This window comes from Macaca mulatta, chromosome 6 (assembly GCF_049350105.2).
Source record: "Macaca mulatta isolate MMU2019108-1 chromosome 6, T2T-MMU8v2.0, whole genome shotgun sequence".
Lineage (NCBI taxonomy): Eukaryota > Metazoa > Chordata > Mammalia > Primates > Cercopithecidae > Macaca > Macaca mulatta.
The window spans coordinates 158,969,728-158,983,311 of NC_133411.1; the positions used below are offsets into that span (position 1 = coordinate 158,969,728).

General features: G+C 41.5%; 1 protein-coding gene across 6 annotated transcripts in view; it reads left to right on the forward strand.

The window, feature by feature from the left end:
- The window catches only part of HMGXB3 (HMG-box containing 3), a 52,929-nt gene that overhangs the window by 908 nt on the left and 38,437 nt on the right, over positions 1-13,584 (forward strand). For 2 of the 6 annotated variants that reach the window (XM_077937335.1, XM_015141225.3), the window contains 4 exons: positions 3,534-3,672; positions 5,092-5,266; positions 8,740-9,237; positions 10,844-10,942. In XM_077937335.1, coding sequence (XP_077793461.1) covers positions 3,536-3,672; positions 5,092-5,266; positions 8,740-9,237; positions 10,844-10,942 — 909 coding nt within the window. In that variant the 5' untranslated portion in view covers positions 3,534-3,535. Of the gene's footprint in view, positions 1-2,354; positions 2,418-3,533; positions 3,673-5,091; positions 5,267-8,739; positions 9,238-10,843; positions 10,943-13,584 lie in introns of those variants that run through there. The other 4 variants (XM_077937333.1, XM_015141226.3, XM_077937334.1 and 1 more) reach the window with 4 other exon arrangements.

Below are 13,584 nucleotides of genomic sequence, written 5' to 3' on the forward strand. Positions count from 1 at the left end.
TCTGTCCTCCAGAGCCTTTCGTTTTTAACCTTTGTATTGTCCTGCCTTTTTTTGCATTGCTATACTGCGGCCTCCAGTCTGATAACAAACTTGGACCCAGGCTTAGAAGAGGGTAGTAAAACAAAACCCTAGGATGTTCTCTTCCTGCCCTCAGCCCAAGGTGGTTGTAATGACTGTTTCCTAACCTGTTCTGCTCAGAGTGCTTAGTACCCTACATGCCGTTCATTACAGATGCTCTCCTGCAGTTACTGCCCTGCTCCACAAGGGTTTCAACCGCCCAGAAGTCAGTTAAGGGCAAAAAAGAGCAGTCCCCACGTAGCCTTGATTTGAACTCCTGCTTCCCTTATCATTTACTGGCCTATTGTTTACCCAGCCAAGTTGTAGACTGTGTTCTCTTCCTGGGTTGCACTATAGCAGTTAGAATGTAGGGGTTTTTTTTTTTTGTTTTTCTTTGTTAGTTTAGTTTTTGTTTTTAATGGGAAGAGGAATCGTTTAGAGATGACAGAGAACTAGGAAGAACCTTAAGAAAAATGTGTGCTTAACCTGGGGTATATCCTTAAAACTATAGGTGAAATACAGTGTGTCTGCATTTTCTAGGATAGTTTTTGTTTGTTTGTTTGTTTGTTTGTTTTGCTTTTGCAACATTGTGAAAAGAATTCTTGCCTCCAAAAGATTAGGAGCCACTAGGTTCATCCTCTTCTCACAGTAGAAACAGTTGAAATTTAGGTTGTGGAATAGACTTCTCTGGGATCATAAGGTTAGAGTTTAGGTCTCTTGACTCCACATGCAGTGCTCATTATGCCTTATTTGTGGAGTGAGGTCTAATTGAGAGGTGAGTGGGCTTTGTACTGCGCCTATCAGTCCCATATTTACCACCACAGCTGCCTCTTCACATAATTCTAAATTTCCTCCTGACAGATTTTCAGGGGCAACTATGTTATTTCCCTCTTGCAAAATTCAAGTGATTTCTGTGAGCCTTTCTCACTCCAAGGATTGAGACTTGTGGTAAAACTCCAATTTAGAACTTGGCTACAAAAAAAGCTAACTCTTCTTGAAGTAGTTATTAAGTTTTTTTTATGCCTCTTTTCCTAGACATAAAAGCTGTTAGTAGATTCTCTGTTTGTTAGCCCAGCACCAGAGAGCTGATATTGGTTGGTGAGATGACTGTTTAGATCTGTGCTGTCTCTAGCTCCTAGCCTATGTTGCTATTTAAATTAATTACAATTGGCCAGGTGTGATGGTGTCTCATGCCTGTAATCCCAGCACTTTGGGAGGCCAAGGCAGGAGGATTGCTTGAGCCTAGGAGTTTGAGAGCAGCTTGGATAATATAGTGAGATCTCATCTCTACAAACATTTGAAAATTTGCCAGACGTGGTGGTGCACATGTGTAGTCCCAGCTACTTGGGAGGCCAAGGTGGGAAGATCTCTTGAGCCTGGGAGGTGGAGGCTGCAGTGAGACAAGATCGCATCGTTGCACTCCAGCCCAGGGGACAGAGTGAGACCCTGTCTTAAAAATAAATACATTTAAAATTAAAACTAAATCAGTTCTTCAGTCACACTAGCCATGTTTCTTTTTTTTTTTCTTTTGAGACGGAGTCTTGCTCTGTCGCCCAGGCTGGAGTCCAGTGGCACAATCTCGGCTCACTGCAAGCTCCGCCTTCCAATTCACACCATTCTCCTGCCTCAGCCTTCAGAGTAGCTGGGACGACAGGCACTCGCCAGCACGCCCGGCTAATTTTTTTGCATTTTTAGTAGAGACGGGGTTTCACCGTGTTAGCCAGGATGGTCTCGATCTCCTGACCTCGTGATCGCTTGCCTCAGCCTCCCAAAGTGCTGGAATTACAGGCGTGAGCCACCGCGCCCAGCCCGCACTGGCCATATTTCAAGTGCTCAATAGCCATATGTGGCTGGTGGCTACTATGTTTGACAGCACAGATGTAGAACATTTCCATCATCAGAGTTTATTGAACAGTGCTGGTTTGGAGAGTTGCCAGTAGAGATGGGTAGCAGTGTAGCATAACGAAAGAAGGGCCAGGGAGTTGGATTTTTTAATTGAAAAATCTATCTCTCAAGTCCCTGTTTGGGCTTGGTGGCCTTGGGAAGGTTGTTAAGCATCTCAGACACAAATAATAGTCTTTAACAGAGGCCAGATATGGTGGCTTACGCTTGTAATTACAGCATTTTGGGAGGCTGAGGTAAGAGGATCGCTTGAGCCCAGGAGTTCAAGACCAGCCTGGACAACATAGTGAGAGCTCATCTCTATTATTATTTTTTAAATTATATAAAATTTAAAAAAAAACTTAATGAACTCTTTCATTTTTTTTTTTCCTGCCAATTACCTGACTTTAGGAATGAACCCAGCTGGGCGCAGTGTAATCCCACTCATGCCTGGAATACCAACAGTTTGAGAGGCCAAGGTGGGCAGATCGCCTGAGTCCAGGATTTTGAGACCAGCCTGGCCAATATGGCAAAACCCCATCTCTCCAAAAAATACAAAAAATTAGCCGGGCATGGTGACATCACCTATAGTCCCAGCTACTCAGGAGGCTGAGGTAGAAGGATTGCTTGAGCCCAGGAGGTTGAGGCTGTAGTGAGCCCAGAGTGTGCCACTGTACTCCAGCGACAGAGTGAGATCCTGTCTCCAAAAAAAAAAACCAAAAAAACAAAACCCTTTTCATTTGTATAGCACTTGACTATTTTCTTTTTTTTTTTAAATTAAAAAAGATTTTTATTTTTTAAATAGAGATGGGGTCTCACTATATTGACCAGGCTGGCCTCAAAACTCCTGACCTCAAGCAATCCTCCCAGCTCAGTCTCCCAAAGTACTGGGATTATAGACGTGAGCCACTGCACCCAGCGAATTATTTTTAAATAGAGTTGTGTCTGTTGTATCCTTTGAGTCCTATCACTATAAATCTGTGAGAAGGTAGGTGAGACATCTCTTTTTTTATACATGAGAGGGAGAAAGCTGAACAAAAAGCAGCTAAAAGACCTGCCCAAAATTGCACAAGCTGGCAGAGTGTAAAGAAATCTCTTATATACAGACCCTTACTACATGTTTGAGTGAATCAATGAAGGCGTTTGCTTAAGTTGATGAAACATAGGAGGAATGGGCCAGAACTTCTGATTTCTGGTCAAGCATTCTTTTCATCTATTTCCGTATAGCATTGTCATAATTTGGGGCTAATAAATCTTTGCGTAGAAGGGGTGGGTGGGTACTGTATCCCGTGAATATAAGTGAAGTCTTTCTAAGTCAGTGGTCACAAATTTGCCCGGTCTAAGGAATTACCTGAGGCATTTGTTAAGCATGTAGATTTCCATACCCTCGGGAGATTCTGATTCAGAAGGGCTGAAGTGGAGCTCTGGAATCTGTATGTTAACCAACCAACCCAGGTGCCTCTTAGGATATATTGGGTTTGGGAAATGTCTAAGCCTTAAGGCACTGGCAGAGGTAAGGGGTTATTTGATCAGGAAACTGCTGCCCCTCTTAGGGTAAATTCTGGATACTTTATTTTGACTTTCCTTTCCTTTAGCCATGGACGCATCATATGATGGTACTGAGGTAACTGTCGTGATGGAGGAAATTGAGGAAGCCTATTGTTACACCTCTCCTGGGCCACCCAAGAAGAAGAAAAAGTATAAAATACATGGAGAGAAGGCCAAGAAACCCAGGTTAGCCAACACAATTTGGTTGCTGCTAGCATTTATAAACAGAAATTGCTTAGAGAGCTGCATTGAGGAAAACTTTTAAGACTCTTTGAAAAAGAATGTTATTATTGAAGTCCCGGGTCGAGGAATGGGGAGTGGGAAGTGAAGGGATTTCTGCCAGCATTGCTATTACTGACTAAACTTTGCTTTTGTTTTCAAGTTGTCACAAGAAATTGTACCATACTGATGGTAGAAGCTAGGTACAAAAGAGCTACATTATTTATTATTATGCCGTTGTTGTTACTTAAACATTTAAAACAATGCATTAATAAAATTACAAAATTAGAAATAAGGCTGGGTGTGACGGATCATGCCTGTAATCCCAGCATTTTGGGAGGCCAAGATGGGTGGATCACCTGAGGTCAGGAGTTCAAGACCAGCCTGACCAACATGGAGAAACCCCGTCTCTACTAAAAATATAAAATTAGCCAGGCATAGTGGTGCACGCCTGTAATCCCAGCTACTTGGGAGGCTGAGGCAGGAGAATCAGTTGAACCTGGGAGGCAGAGGTTGCGGTGAGCCAAGATTGTGCCATTGCACTACAGCCTGGGCAACAAGAACAAAATTCCATCTCAAAAAAGAAAAAAGAAAAAAAACACACAAAAAGAAATAATACCAATTACATCTGTACAGAATATCCAAATTGTAGCTCTAATTTCACTGTTGACTGTGAATACCTCAAACTTGCTGAAACTACCAGCATTGGTCATTTTGATTGGTCTGCTTGCTTCCCTCTCTCATCCATGGGGAGGTGCTATTGACCAGGATGGTGACCAAAGGCTGCGTAGAGGAGTACAGAGTGTGAGTGATAACCAGCCCCTTGAGGAAGCTTTCCCTGAGAGTAGAATGACAGGACAGGACACCTGTATCTTTCTTTGCTTCTGTTGGGTTTAAAATCATTCCTGCACAAAAGATAATCTTTAGGAAAGCCAGTCAAATGAGCCTTTGCCTCCAGGTTTCTGAAGAGAAAACAGCCACTTGCTATCTTTACCATTCATTTTCCCCTACTCCCTTGGAGCCCCTTATCTTCCTGGATAGTTACTCCTGACTGTAATATACTGGCTCTAATGTAGTAACTTTAATATGGTAGCTTATATAGGCATTTCTCCTATACCATGAGTTTTTGTATTACAAACTGAATGTAATATAATTTGTGTTGTACTGACAGCTATCAGTTATAATCAGGAATAAGATTATAACTTATTATAACACCATCTGAGGATGTTATTTAAATGTTGCTTTGCTTCACTTTCAGTCCCTATTTAGATAAATGCTTAGAAATGAGAAGCTGGGTTTTATCAACCTCTTGACTGCCCATACCTTAGCATAGTAGTACTTACTGGTTGAATGATGGAAAGCCTGAAGAAGTCATTGCTTCCTCAGGTCTGCTTACCTCCTGTACTATTACGACATCTACCTGAAAGTGCAGCAGGAGCTCCCCCACCTCCCCCAGTCTGAGATCAATAAGAAGATTAGTGAGAGTTGGAGGCTTCTCAGCGTGGCCGAGAGGAGTTACTACTTGGAGAAAGCCAAACTAGAGAAGGAAGGTTTGGATCCTGTAAGTAATTTTTTTTTTTCAGCTATTTTTTCCACTGGTTCAGTGATGAAGGCCTTAGGGAAACGAAGCCCCTTGTTCTGTTTCCTTTTCTTTTTTTGGGGAAACTTTCATCATTTTGTCCTTCTTGACTCTGAGCTTGCTTGTTTCCATTTTGATGATGCCCTGCACTCTCTTGTCCTCTTCGGTTGCAGCAATACGTGGAGCTGACATTTTTTGTGTTTTCTACAGTGAGCCTTAGGTTCCTTTTCTAAATTGTAGTGTAACTTGGAGCCCTTTGTAGTTACTATAATATAATAGCTTTAATGTAGTAACCTTAATATAGTAGTTTATATAGGGCTTTTCTCCTACGCCTTGAGTTTTCATATTACAGATTGAATGTAGTGTGTTGTACTAATTGCTATCAATTATAATCAGGAATAAGGCTTGCATGTTTAGAGGTAGATAGAGCTGCTTGTGTAATACAGTACCATATTATTTTGTTAGCACTGGTGGTTGGAAATTATGCTAAAAGCAAAAATGCCAGTAAAGCCAAAGATGGTGGAGAAGACCGAGGCCTTGGGTGCTTGGGTTAAAGGACTAACAAGGAAGCATTTAGATTTATGTCTGTCAGCATTTTCTTATTTCTAGTTCACAATAACAAAACACACTGACAGCTATTTAAACTGCTGGGTTTTTGTTTTTTTGAGAGTATCCCTGTCATGGCATACACTGCTGTTTTTTTAAACTGAAATTCCTGCAGGAAGAATAACCTTGCTGTTGAAGACTGGAACCTTTTAACCTTAACTCCTTATTTCAATAGAAGCAATTGTCTGTAACTTCTGTTTTGGTGGTGTAGAGCAACAGCAACAACTATGTTATAGCAGAACAGGTTTTATTTTCCCTTGTTAGAGCCCATCTGCTACTGCCGTTTAAATTATTTTGTGCTTATTGGCCTGGCATTCTTCTTTCTGGGAGAGCTTTGTCTTACCTATAGGCTTGGAGATGCTACTCTATGCTCCCTCCTCTAGGTGATTTGTTTATTAACGGTGAATCTGGGAAATAATCCCTGTAGTGGATGATGAAGTCTAAGAAAAGTTTATCTACTCCCTTCGATTTCCTTACTATAATAAAATCAGCAATCTAGGCCGGGTGTGGTAGCTCATACCTGTAAACCCAGCACTTTAATAGGCTGAGGTGGGAGGATCACTTGAGCCCAGAAGTTTAAGACTAGCCTGGGCAAGATGGCGAAACTCTACCTCTACGAATAAAAGGAGGGGGGGCGGGGAAAGATTAGCCAGGCATGGTGGCACGCACCTGTAGTCCTAGCCACTCAAGAAACTGATGTGGGAGGATCACTTGAGCCCAGGAAGTCGAGGTTGCAGTGAGCGGTGATTGTGCCATTGCACTCTAGCCTGGGCAACAGAGTGAGACTCTGTTTCATACACACACACGCAAAATCAACACAATCTTTCTTTATCATGCACAATCTTTTTGTGCATGATAAAGAAAATCCTATGTAATCCTGGAGTGATTTGGTTTTTAAAACTATACACTAATGTAGATCATTATCAAGACTTTAAAAAAATTTAAATCGTCTGCAATGATTCTTCCTTATTTACATGCTTATTTATATCTACCACTATCTCTACTGCTGCCACCAAGAACATGAATAGGTTAGTTCTGATAATAGCTGAGTGACCATTGTAACTTTTGAGTCTTGGTCTCCTCATCTGTAAAATGGCAATAGTCTCTTCTCGTAATGTTTAAAATAGGTAATGTAAATCACCTAGCTGAATTCTTGATAATACTGACATAATAAATATTACCCTTTAGTAGATTAAACATTCAGTAACCATATAATAAGGAAAAGTGGCATTTATTGAGTACCTGAAATGTACCAAGACTGAGTGAAGCTTTATGTGCTGTGTTTGACGTCTCCCAGACTGCCTGGTGTGATGGGAAGACACTCAGTGTCTTCATACCTTAGGAGCCTGTCAGAGCCCTGTGGCAGGCTGTCCTCCTCAGCAGCCCTTCAGGTCTCTTGCCAAGTGCAGGTTCCAGTTTTATGCCTTCTAGTCTATAAAATGAATATCATTCAGGCCTTCCAGGTTTCTTTGTGCTTGGATTTGTTAAGTCCAGACCATCCTATGTGTATTTGCCACCATTTAGTCTTGTTCTCCTAACATGGCTGCTTCAAAGGTTGGCTTGAGAATGCCATTTCCCCATTACCTCTCCAATAAAGGCTCCATAAAAGATTCAGTCCATCTGCTTTTATGTTTCGTCTGAGTGCTGCTTTTAACTTTTCATTTCTGAGTGCTTCCTTTATGCCTTAAGTAGTCTCATCGACTTCTTCCTTTTGATTTATTGAAGAATCCTTTTGTAGTTGACTTTAGTGTTCCTTTTAAAAGATACTTCTGAAATTATTTTTTTGTTCTGTTTAATTTCAGGTCTCACTTATCTGTTCACTTTGAACTTTTCTGTTTTCCTTATTGGGTGCCTTTAAATTGAAAAAATAAAACATAAATTACTTTTTCTTGGTGCCAATTAGCCATTCAGGGCTGTGCTTTTCAGTACCTGGCCTTGATACTTAGAAGACCTGGCCTGGAGTCCCAGCTCTACTGCTTACTAATTTTGTGTTTAGGGAAAGTTTACCTCCCTGAGTTTTATCCTAAATTTTCTCATTTGTTAAATGGGAATAATAATCTTATCTAACATAATAGTGTTGTTTTTAAGATAACATCAGATAATGTGTTTGAAAACATTTTCTAAACCTGAAGGTATTGGGTCATTGTTAGTATTCACATTTTTTTCCTTAGTGTATTCAGGACCTTATCACATAACCCCTTCTATATATACTTTCTCTCATGAAGGCTTCTCATGAAGCCCCTTAGCTTTGTGATCTGTTCATCTTCTTTGTAAGTCTGGGGAAAACCAGTGAGGTCAGAATGCTTACTTGCTGCCTTGAGTTTCATCTTAGCCTGTTAACTTGTATTTTATGCTCTTTGGGTTTTTATTGAGCGTTATACATTCTAAGGTTTGAATCTTATGCTACTTTGGAATCCTAAAGTGTCAGAGCTCAAAAGGAACTCATAAATTGCCAGATTCAGCTCCCTTGTTTTACAGATGGGGCAGCTGAGGCCTCAGGAGGGGAAAGGATTTGCTCAAGGCTATGCCAGACCTCAGATTCCAGCTCACAGTTTCATATGGCAAGACCAGTGCCATTTCCAGAGTTCAGTTCATGCTGTTTCCCGTGTGATTGAGTGAATAAGCTACATTGGCTAAAGTGTGATTCAAATGAAGATGACACTGCTGTTGACAGGGGCTGACCTTATCTGAATTAGGTCAAGAGAGTAGAGTTTTTCCAGTCCCTTTTGCAGGGGGGCAAAAAAAGACCTTGCATACATATATATATATGTATGTATGTATATATCTCCACATGGTCTTAGTCCATTTATCTTTGCTTGTCTCCCCCTTCCTGGCTTCCTCATCCTCAGAACTCTAAGCTCTCTGCACTGACTGCTGTGGTTCCGGACATCCCAGGTTTCCGCAAGATCCTCCCACGCTCAGATTATATCATCATCCCCAAGAGCAGCCTGCAGGAGGACCGGAGCTGCCCTCAGCTAGAGCTATGTGTGGCTCAGAACCAGATGTCCCCGAAAGGACCTCCTCTTGTGTCCAACACTGCCCCGGAGACAGTGCCCAGCCATGCAGGCATGGCAGAGCAGTGCCTGGCTGTGGAGGCCCTGGCTGAGGAGGTGGGAGCCCTTACCCAGTCAGGTGCTGTACAGGAGATTGCCACCTCAGAGATCCTCAACCAGGATGTGCTCCTAGAGGATGCTTCCCTGGAAGTAGGAGAGAGCCACCAACCTTACCAGACAAGCCTGGTAATTGAAGAGACCTTGGTGAATGGCTCAGCAGACCTCCCCACTGGAAGCCTGGCTGTGCCCCACCCCCAGGTTGGAGAGAGTGTATCAGTGGTAACAGTCATGAGGGTAAGTGGCTTTGGTACTGGTGTCTTTGGCTTTGTCTAGAGTTACTTAAAGGGCAGCTAGCACCATGCAGTGTGATTCCAGAGCAGTGGCAATCAAGAGTGCTGATGTGGCGCTTCTACTGATACTGCAGTTCTCTTGAATGTTTCTTGCCCCTGCGCTCACTCCAGAGTTCTTTGGAATTTCTCAGGCACTCTTACCAACTCTTTGCCAGCTTAGCCAGAATTTTCTTTACGTGAGATAGTTCATAAACTACATTAGCAAGAAAGCTGCAAATTGTATTTGAGTTATCCATGAGTCAAAGCTAGGATCTGTTAGGCAATTTAGTATCAATCAGGATTTTGTTTTCTGAAGACTGCTTCTTTTTCTTGAAATGGGATGTCACTCTGTTGCCCAAGCTGGTCTTGCATTCCTGGGCTTAAGCAGTCCTCCTGCCTCAGCCTCCCAAGTAGCCAGGATTATAGGCTTGTGGCACCACACTGGCTCCCTGAAGACTATTTCAGCAAACAATGGCACCTTGAACAGTGTACAAGAATTTTCACACAAGACCTGTACCAAAGTCTTCCTGGGTTCAGATGGGGTAGGAAGACAAAGGTTATCTTCAAGACCAGGTTGATGGGACTCATATCTGAGAAAGAAGCAAGTTTCCACAGTGGCCTAAGTGTCATTCTCAGCTGAAGGGAAAGCAGCACTTTTAGCGATCCCAACAACCTTATCTCCTAAAAGTGGAAGTGGAGAGAAACTGCTACCCTGCCGTAGTATAATATATAACCTGCCCTCTATAACCTTGGAGAGGATAGCATTCTCAGCAATGGGAATCTTTCTGTTCAGGCTGAGAGGACCAGCTTGCTGTAGCCCTTGTGGCCTGGGCAGAGAGAACAAGTACCCCTGCAATCTGTCCCAAGTCTAAATCCTTATTTGTTGCCTCAGTGCTGTTTATGATAATGAAGCGTGCAACTAGCCTGTTTTTGTTGTTGTTTTTTGAGATGGAGTTTTGCTCTTGTCGCCCAGGCTGGAATACAGTGGCAAGATCTTAGCTCACTGCAACCTCCGCCTCCTGGGTTCAAGCGATTCTCCTGCCTTGGCCTCCAAGTAGCTGAGATTACAAGCATGTACCACCACGCCCGGCTAATTTTTGTTTGTTTTTTTTTGGTAGAGACAGGGCTTCACCACGTTGGCCAGGCTGGTCTTGAACTCCTGACATCAGGTGATCCACCCGCCTCAGCCTCCCAAAATGCTGGGATTACAGGTGTGAGCCACTGCACCTGGCTACCACTAGCCTGTTTAAAGCAGGTAAATAGGGTGCTAAGAACACTTGAAAGGGTTAGAATTGGATTCTCTCACTAACTGCTTATGTGATCTTTGAAGTCCTAAATCTCTTAGAATCTTAGTTTTCTCGTCTGTAAAACAAAGATAGCACATTTCCTGTGGTAATAGTTTTCTCTTTGTTCTTAATTAAACTTTTTGAGATCATCACAAATTCATTCCTTTTGATAAGCACACTGGGATGAGTACACTGTCTGTTATTAAACTTAATCCAGTCTTCCAGTGTCGAGTGGCCTGGGTGTTTACTCTGTTTCAGTGAAACTGTCCTCTTCGTTGCCCATAGGATTCCAGTGAGAGTAGCTCCTCTGCACCAGCCACACAGTTCATCATGTTGCCTCTGCCTGCCTACTCAGTTGTGGAGAACCCCACCTCCATCAAACTGGTCAGTACTGTATGTGGGGGATTGATGGCAATTAGGGTGTCATAAGCATTTTTTTCTACATAGATTTGTTTTTTTTTTTTCTTTCTGAGCTACCAGTTGTAGGACCAAGTAGATTTCTAAAAGTATTAGAACCTCAAGATGTGAGAACTGGCAAAGGTTTCGAAGAGATTATGTGGTCCATATGCTCTTAATGGGGGTGAGGGGTTGTAGATAGATCTCCATGGGATCCATGAACTCACCTCAATTTTTATACAAACCTTTTTCCTGGAATAGATTCCATGACTTTTATAAAATTTTCATAAGTGTACATGATTTAGGAAAATGAGCAACCGCTGATCTAATTCAATACTGTGATCGTACAGATTAGGAAAAGGGCCCAGAGGAGAGAAGGGACTTGTTCAAGGTTACAACACAAGTCAGACTGGATTCTAGTTTCTTAATTCGCAGTTGATATTTTTTTCAGCATCGGGGCTGAGATTTATCCCTAACTCTTTCTCTTTTTCTGACACTATTATAAATGGCATTTTAAGAAAATTTTCAATATCTGATTGCCTACAGCTAATACGTTGTAATACAATTGATTGCTTTGTATATTGGGCTTGTATTCTGCAACTTTGCTTAACTCACTTATTAGTTCTGGTAACTTTTGTAGGTGCTGTTGGATTTTCTACATAGTTAATCTTGCTGTCTACATGTAATGACAGTTTTATATCTCCTTTCTGATTTGAATTCCTTCTTTCTTCTTCTTGCCTTATAATATTGTCTAGGACTTCTGGTACAATGCTAAATAGAAGTGGTAAGAGCAGACATCTTTGTCTTGTCCTCATGTAAGGAGGAAAGGATTCAGTCCTTCCTCATTAAGTATATTAACTATAGGTTTTTCCTACCTGCCCTTTATCATGTTTAGGAGTTCCCTCTATTCCTAATTTTCTGAGAGTTTTTATCAGGAATGGATGTTGGATTTTGTCAAATGCTTTTTCTCTGTCTTTTGAGAGTATTATAAGAATTTTCCAGAAGTTGGTTAAGGTGGTGAACTTCACTATTATTCAAATTTTAAACCACCCTTGTATTCCTGGGACAAACCCCATTTGACAGTGATGTATTATCCCTCTCATAGATTGTTGGATTTGATTTGCTAAAAATTTTGCTCAGAATTTGGCTCAGAATTTCCTTGTACAGTCTGTCCGCTTTTTGTATCAGGGTAATGCTTGCCTCTTAAAATGACTTGGGAATTATTTTCTCCACCTCAGTTCTTTTCCTTAAATGGTAGTATTACCAGGGAAGTCATCTGGGCCTGGAATTTTCTTTGTGAGAAGGTTTTTAACTGCAAGCCCAATTTTAAAAATATATCAAGTTGTTCGTAACATTCCCTTATTACCCTGTAATAAACACTGTACTTATCTACAAAGATAATTTGGACTGTTGTTTCCCTATTGCTGACAGATGAAAAAGTTTAGACCTTAAAATAATACCTGATTCTGTTGGCCGCTTCTGGTTAAGGCCACTCTCTACAGCTTTCCAATGACGAGTAATGCTTTACATTACAGCCAGCTAATATTCTAAGATTCTTAGAAGTGGACAAACCACTGGTTGCTTATTTTGGTTGTTTCTGGACAGTTACTACCTGTGTGGAAAAATTCAGGGTACTAAACAACAGTGTCACTTCATGGCCTGGTACTACACTGGAGCATGTCACAAGTTTGCAAGGGCTGTAGCTCCTCCCTCTACTAATGGATACTACCAGAGACCTTCACACAGCGCAGACCTTGATTACTAACACCTAAATATTAACACCCATGGGATTTGCAGTCCCTATGTTCATGCCTAGTACTTTGGTAAGCTCCACACTAGGCACATACTGTTTTATGCAATCTTTAAAGACATCTGCAATAGACAATATGCAGTTTGTTTATAAACTATGAGGTTTATAAACAGAGAGAACTCTTTACATTTGCTATTATGTCTTAACAGGCACAATCTGAAATACAATTTTGTACTAGCAGTGTATAAAAATACTTTTAAAACAATACTTTTGATAGGTACAGTAGCACTTTAAAGAAAACCACTGTGTAGTTATTCCTTTTGAGGACCTACTAAAACAATTCAACTTACTGTCCCCAGCTACATCTAAAGCACGAACGTGGAAAGCAAGTTCTCTTACCCAGGTACACACCACACACACCCACGTACTGAAACAATCTCCATCTATGATGCATGCTGATGAGGTATCAGTCTCAAACAGGGCATGAGATGACGGTGTTTGGAGCCTGTTTCCATTTCCAGGTTTGGTGTGAATGAACAAAAGGCAAAGGCAAGATGGAGTCTGTGTATGGGCCCTCTCTAGGAGTTTAATCTGGCATATCAATATTTAACTTGGGAGGTGGGGGAACGTATTTCCTGGGGCTCTGGATTAAAACTACCTGATCTTTCTCCCAAACACTGGAGCAATTTTTGGAGCTTCTGGAACCGATGTTTCTTCAGCACCTTCACTATCTTCCTGATGGAGATTGTATGAAATGTTTCCATATTCTCTTAAAAGTGGGAAAATTTCAAGCAGAAATTGACAGAAGTCTCTGTGAATACCAAACCACTAATGATTGCCCCCTTTTCGCCTAAATGTTGTGACCATTAAAGTTAGTAAC